The 7,500-nt window shown below is 38.7% G+C and overlaps 1 protein-coding gene across 1 annotated transcript in view; it reads right to left on the bottom strand.

The window, feature by feature from the left end:
• Positions 1-4,832, bottom strand: part of EAH_00018450 (hypothetical protein, conserved) — a gene marked incomplete at both ends in the record, with an annotated part of 10,312 nt that extends 5,480 nt beyond the window's left edge. The window contains 9 exons of the mRNA XM_013397468.1: positions 101-397; positions 1,317-1,487; positions 1,974-2,129; positions 2,376-2,426; positions 2,622-2,710; positions 2,936-3,043; positions 3,640-3,735; positions 4,361-4,531; positions 4,721-4,832. Of these exons, the coding sequence (XP_013252922.1) occupies positions 101-397; positions 1,317-1,487; positions 1,974-2,129; positions 2,376-2,426; positions 2,622-2,710; positions 2,936-3,043; positions 3,640-3,735; positions 4,361-4,531; positions 4,721-4,832 (1,251 nt within the window). The remainder of the gene's footprint in view (positions 1-100; positions 398-1,316; positions 1,488-1,973; positions 2,130-2,375; positions 2,427-2,621; positions 2,711-2,935; positions 3,044-3,639; positions 3,736-4,360; positions 4,532-4,720) is intronic.
• Positions 4,833-7,500: the final 2,668 nt, after the last annotated feature.

The raw sequence follows: 7,500 nt of genomic DNA, 5'->3' as shown, positions 1-7,500 counted from the left end.
AGTATAAGAAGAAGCAGCACCAGCAGCAGCAGCAGCAGCAGCAGTATCATTAAGAGCAGGAGAAGCATGATAAGGAGCTGTTGGTTGAAGTGTATCTTACAGAGATATGTTTATCTTGTAGCTTTTGAATAACCTCTGAAAATGCAAGAGAATTTCTGCTGCTATTTCTGCTCTTTGCTCTGCCTGAGCCGTGACAGGTTGATCCCCAGGTTAAACTCATAGACAAAGACGTCCCTAGAAGTATATAACTGCTGCTGCCCATCGTCCCTCCTATTAAGACCGGCTGTCCTATTGATTGAAATGCTACAGGGGTTAAAGGATGATGAGGAGGAAACGCTCGTGTAGACCCTTTGCGGTGTACGAGCAGCTCTTTTACGCATCCATTCACCAGATGTTCCTGTAACATAATATAATAAACATATACTATTCATTTTATAATAATAAATATATTAAATATATTAAATATATTATTATTATTATTATTATTATTATTATTATTATTATTATATAACATAGTAATTGTTTAAAGAGTGTATGTATATTTACTTTTCCTCAAATCAAGCATACTTATGTGTTAAATATATAATTTAAGTTTATTCAATAAACAATATCAATATATTAAACAAATCATATTAATATATTAAATAAATAATATTAATTTATTAAACAAATAGAAGAAATACATTAAACAAATAACAAAAACACTTATTCAAAGATAATGTTAAAGCAGCATTAATAGGCAAAGCAAGTAAAGAAACAGAGATATACAGAGTTAATGAGATGAGGAGGTAAAGAAAGAAATAAACATATAAATAAATAAACAAACAAACAATCAAATAAATAAATAAATAAATAAATAAATAAATAAATAAATAAACACGCAAGAGGATTATTAAAAACAAATTGAAAAGCAGCGACGCTCAAGTAAATGCATGCATGCATCCATACACCCAAGAATGAATGCATGCATGCATGCATGCATACACCCAAGAATATCTTTATGCATGCATGCATCCATCCATACACCCAAGAATTAAGTCATGCATGCATGCATGCATGCATGCATGGACGTATATATTAATTAATTAACGCATGCATGCATGCATGCATATAACATAGATTTATTAATTAACGCATGCATACAAGCATATTACATAGAATAATTAATTAAAGCATGCATACAAGCATATTACATAGATTTATTAATCAACGCATGCATGCCTGCATGCATGCATATTACATAGATTTATTAATTAACGCATGCATGCATGCATGCATGCATGCATGACTATTGAATTGGTTGGTAATAGAGGCACCTCGACTTTTGCAATATTATGAGAGACATCGTAGAGCATTTGCATTTCAAGTTCATCGGGAGATGTCTTGAAAACTTTGCTGAAGGCAGCGCGGACTAAGAACGTCACAGCCCCTCTATTAACCCATGCAAAGTTTGCTGCTGCAGCCATCGCTGCCAGGTACTCTTGACCCTGAAGACATATATATAAATAAATATATATATATATATATTTGTTTATATCTATCTTTATATTTAGTTACTCTGTTTGTTTGTTTGTTTGTTTGTTAATAGAGTGTTATTAATGCATTTGTTTATTGTAAAGGGATATGTCTATTATCTGTGTATATATCTTTTTTTATTACTCTATAACATATATACATATATACATATATAAATATATATAAATATATACATATATATACAATATATATATATATATTATACATGCAAGGGTTTGAGGGTTGCATGCATAGAGAAGTACCCAGGAAACATAAATGAAAAACCCTAAACCCTAAACCCTAAACCCTAAACCCTAACCGCTAAACCCTAAACCCTAAACTCTAGACCCTAGCAGCATCTACATGTGGGCGCGTAGTAGCGAATTTCCCCTGATCGTGCTGGGTCGTGTAGCCCTTCTACCCTAGGGTTTAGGGTTTAGGGTTTAGGGTTTAGGTACCTCGGGAGAGTGTATAGGAGCGCATGCAAGCTGTTTATCGATGGGGCTGAATTTATTCTTTTGCATGCAGCCCTCCATCTTCACGAGGGCATCGGTCGCCACCTGATGCCCTAAGCCTCGACTCCCAGAATGAATCATTACACATACTTGGCCCTTCTGCACACTAAAACCCTAAACCCTAAACCCTAAACCCTAAACCCTAAACCCTAAACCCTAAACCCTAAACCGTACTGCATAGAACTGGTGGGCCCGTGGTAAACCCGTGAAATACAAAGAGGACGCCAACACTCCCAAGACAACCCCGAGGGTTTAGGGTTTAGGGTTTACAGGCCCTGTGTAATATAGAGCGCAGATGAACGGCTTAGGGTTTAGGGTTTAGGGTTTAGGGTTTTGAAAACGTACCTCTAGACCCATTCTCTCCGCTGCGAATTCGTCAAACACCTCGTCAACTACCTAAACAAAGAAATGCACACCTCAAACCCTAAACCCTAAACCCTAATCTCTGACCTAAAGACCCTAAGCGGCTGCGCTGAGGCAGCCTAGCAGTTGGCTATACACCTCAAGCATCAGACAGCCTTTCGGGGCCTCACACCCAAGACATGAAGCATTCAACTAGGGTTTAGGGTTTAGGGTTTAGGGTTTAGGTACCTGTACTTCGCAGTAGTGATTTCCAGCCCCAAGGGTCCCCATTTGAGGCAGGCCCCTCTTCTTTGCTCTTATTGACACCTTTGAAGGGTCTGCAGCAAAACCCTAAACCCTAAACCCTAAACCCTAAACCCTGAACTCTAAAGGCAGAGCTAAAGGTAACTTAAACGCCGTCTCTATTAAGAGCCTGCTTCTCTGTCTTTGTCTCTGTCTCTCCGTCTCTCTGTCTCTGTCTCTCTGTCTCTGTCTTCTTTTTCTTTCGCTAGAGCTAATGGGGCTTAGGGTTTAGGGTTTAGGGTTTAGGGTTTAGGGTTTACCAGCGGTGAGCATTCGCCCGTACTCTTCGCAGTGCTCTTTGTCTTCGGGCCACGCATATCCTCGCCGCAACAACCAGTCGCCTCCCAACTCCAATGCAGCCTCCAGATCTGCACAAACCCTAAACCCTAAACCCTAAACCCTAAACCCTAAACCCTAAACCCTAAACCCCCAACTCCAATGCAGCCTCCAGATCTGCACAAACCCTAAACCCTAAACCCTAAACCCCAGCTAGCCTCTAGTCAACAAGGTGATAGTTATATTGGTTAGCAGTTCGCTGTGTACGTAGCCCTTCTTTAGCTGGCTGTTATGTGTATAGCTAGCTGTTATGTGTATAGCTAGCTGTGTGTTGTCTAGCTAGCTATTTGTTCCCTAGCTAGCTAGTGCTTGCAGCTAGCTGTTGGCTGTCTAGGCAGCTATTCATTGTCTAGGTAGCTAGCTATCTATTTAGCTAGCTACCTATTTATCTAGTTGCTAGCTAGCTATATATCAGCCATCTAAATAGCTAGCTAAATAGCTAGCTAAATAGCTAGCTAGCTAGCTAGCTAGGTATTGATTGTGTATTTGTTATTACCTTGCATAGTACAGGGTATAATACCCTGAGAGCCGACGCCGACAGGAATGAAGTTAAAAAGAGTTTGAGCTAACTCTTCTTGCTTTTGTCTAGCTTCTTGCTCAAATATATTTGTTTTTATTAAGCGTACACCGCAGTTTATATCAAACCCCACACCCCCAGGAGAGACAACAGCTGAGGTGTCTCCGCAGTCAAAGGCTGCTACGTTGCCTATTGCAAATCCATACCCTTTGCATGCATGCACACACACAAATAATATAATTACTATATACTCAAACCGATCAGAAGGCCCCTCTATCTTATTATATTATATTTTATATTATATATTATATTATATATTATATTATATTATATTATATTATATTATATTAACATTATATTAACATTATATTATATTATATTAACATTATATTATATTATATTTTATATTATATTATATTATATTATATTACATTATATTATATTAACATTATATTATATAAAGGAGACAGTTATGTCTTGTTATATAAGATAAAGGAGACAGTTACATCTTATACAATAATATGTAAAGGAGACAGCTACATCTTAATAATATATTATTATATAAGACATAGGCGTCTCCTCTACATAACATAATACTTAGGGCTTATTAGAGGTTTTAGGGTTTAATATTTTAGGGTTTAGGGTTTAGGGTTTTAGGGTTTAGAGTTAGGGTTTAGGGTTTAGTATTTATAAGAAAGGTAAAATAAAACTGTTTAAATGAAAGGGTTTATAATTGTTTGATGCCTCATATATCTCCACATGTCCTCATACATCTTATGAGGGTTTAGGGTTTAGGGTTTAGGGTTTAGGGTTTAGGGTTTAGGGTTTATACCTGCATGTATATCAGGAAGCCCTATACTTTTGCCGACTATCCCAGGTAATGTAGCGACGTTTGCTATTTGTTTTACAGCAGGAAGAAAGCCTCCAAACCCTCGGCCCCCGCAGTAAACCCTCAGCTCGTCAATAAGCAAGCTCTCTAGGGCGCTGTCTACGTACACCTCGCCTAAACCACAAACCCTAAACCACAAACCCTAAACCCTAAACCACAAACCACAAACCCTACATCCTAAACAGTATGGCACGAAGAGGTTCTAAAAAGGTGCAAAACAAAACGGAGATGCACAGCTAGATTTCAAAACTTAAACCCTAAACCACAAACCCTAAACCCTAAACCCTAAACCCTAAACCCTACCGGGTACGTTCATGCCAGGGACAAAGCCCTTGCGTATGTTAAGCATATTCTTGTTGCTTGCATCGCGGTAGAGATACTGCTTCTCATCTTCAAACGCCCGCTGACGAGACATTTTGCTGCTGCTGTTGCTGCTTCTGCTGCTGCTGCTGCTGCTGCTGCTGCTTCTGCTGCTGCTGCTGCAGCCGCAGGTATGACGCCAGAGGTGCTGCGCTGGCCCCTAAAGACTGCTTCGGCCTGCTGCTGCTACTACGGGACGCTGCTGCTGCAGCTGCTGCTGCAGCTGCTGGAGCCGCTGTTGCTGCTGCTGCTGCTGTTGCTGCTGCTGCTGCAGCTGCTGCAGCAGGTATCGTGTTGCTGCCAATGTTAAGCAATTCTTAACGTAGCCGACCTCCCTAAGAATGTCTGCAGGGACTCTTCTAATGCAGCTTCTGCTGCTGATACTACTTTTGCTGCTGCTGCTGCTGCCGCAGCAGCTGCTGCTGCTGCTGCTGTTGCTTGCCCTGCGCTTGGCGTATGCATGCACAAAAACAGAGCTGAGGAGACAGCTGAAGAGGAGACAAATACAAATAAAATAGAGACGGGCAGAAGACAAAATAAACGAGAGGTTTTTTCGTGTGTAGCAGCGCCGCCCCTTGTCGTTAGGGTTTAGGGTTTAGTGTGTAGGGTTTAGGGTTTAGGGTTTAGAGGTATTATCTGAGTTTGTTTAAGAAATTTACGAAGAAAACAAAGAAAAGAAGAAATATATCTGCTTCTTCGTATGGCGTTGCGGTGTCTGCGCATACACCCGAATCAGATGATATATAGTTAGAGGCTTTGTAGTCTCTACCCTATTAAAAATAATTTAAAGTTGAGTCTATTTTTAATAAATTAACGAATTAAACTTAAAAAATGTTGCAAACAGACTATACATGCATGCATGCATGCATGCATGCAGAACCGTTCTCTCATTTGCTGTTGCTGCTGCTGCTGCTGCTGCTGGCTGTGGGGTCGTCGTCTCCCCTGCTGCTGCGTTGCAGCAGCAGGTGCTGCAGTGCTGCTGCAGTGTATATGCAGCTTTCAGTGTGAATTGTTCCTTCGAAAGAAGGTTCTAAACCCCCTTTGATGATTTGCCTTTCTTACTGCTGCTGCAGAGACGGCATATCGATTACCGTGTTGCGATTATCTGAGGGGTAAAATCAAAGAAAAACAGCTGCCTATACACCCCAGCAATGCACAGGGGTCACGCAACATTCTTCGGGTGTATCCGCAGCTTAAATGAAAACAAATAATAGTTTAATAGTTTATATTTTTTCGTGTTTTTATCATTTTAATATTTGTTTTCTTTTTATTTGTCTGCTGTTTCGTTATTCTCTGTGCTGTGGGGCTTCTCTCCTCTCGAGTGTATCTTCATCTCGCTGTTGCTGTCTTCTTTTATTTATTTCTAATGTTTTGTGCTCGCTTTTCATTTTGTATTAAATTGAATCCTTTGCTGTTAGCTGCTGCTGCAGCAGCAGCAGCAGGTAGTGTGGCTGTGCCGCTGGGGATCGACTCCTCCTTGTGTGGTATGGCCCCTATACAAGCTGCCTGTACACCCCACACTGTAGATGCATATATACGTGCATGCATGCATCTTGCTAGGGTGTATAGGGAGCTCTTCCTTTTTAGCCTCCTCTCTCCCCACAGCAGCAAAAACTTAACTCTCTTCTTTGTGCTGTCTCTATTTTATTATATACAAATCAGACTGTCTCGTTTTGTTGTGCTGTACGTATACTGCGCACTTTCTCTCCTTTTGCTTTGATATTTATTGCACAAGTTGTCTTCTTCTGCAGTATGTTTAGCAATAGAGAGTCTCCTTAGTTTATACCGTCTCCTCATTAATATATATATATATATGTATTAACGATGCTAGTGTAAGGTGCACAACCTTTAACTTGCTGCTGCTGCTGCAGCACAACGTAACGCTTCTGCTGCTGCGGAAAGTAACACTGCTGCTGCAGCACAACGTAACGCTGCTGCTGCTGCAGAAAGTAAAACTGCTGCTGTTGCACTGGAACGTAGCACTGCTGCTGCAGCAGAGTGTGTGGGGGCTTTATTAGGAGACAGAGACAGTAAAACAATAAATGAAGTACAAACAAAATTAAAGATGAGACGAAAAATATAAATAAGCAAACAAGCGAAAGAGCAAAAGTAAGGGGACGCATGCATATAAATACAAAGACAAGGAGGCGAACATATAAAAGAATAAAGATTAAAGAAGTGTTTCTAAACCCTAAACAAAACAAATAAAACAAACGGTGATGTTTATTTATTTGTCTTTTAAAACAAACAAAACAAAATAAACGGCAGTGAGAGCTGCAAACAAACGCAAAAAAACAAAATATAAAATGCATGCATATGTAATGTACATGGGTATAATATATATAAATATATATATATATATTTATATACAATTGTGTATATAGATGTATTTATTTATTATTCAGTTCTAAGACGAACAAAACAAAACAAAGTCGGGTCGGGCATTTAAACAAACAAACATAATTACGAATATGTGTATATACATATACATATATACATATATATATGTATATATATATAATACATATAAATATATATATATATGTATACATACATACAAAGATATGTGTATACGTACATATATATATATATATACATATATACATAATTATATGTTTGTTTGTCTAGATGTATATGTATACATACATATAAAAAATATATATATATATATATTAAGGATGAAGGGACTTGAACCATTAAAGTTTAAAAACATATATATATGC

This window comes from Eimeria acervulina, genomic scaffold, assembly GCF_000499425.1.
Source record: "Eimeria acervulina Houghton genomic scaffold, Eah_scaff120, whole genome shotgun sequence".
Lineage (NCBI taxonomy): Eukaryota > Apicomplexa > Conoidasida > Eucoccidiorida > Eimeriidae > Eimeria > Eimeria acervulina.
Note: the sequence above shows the minus strand (reverse complement) of the source record. Positions and strands in the feature narration are given on the sequence as shown.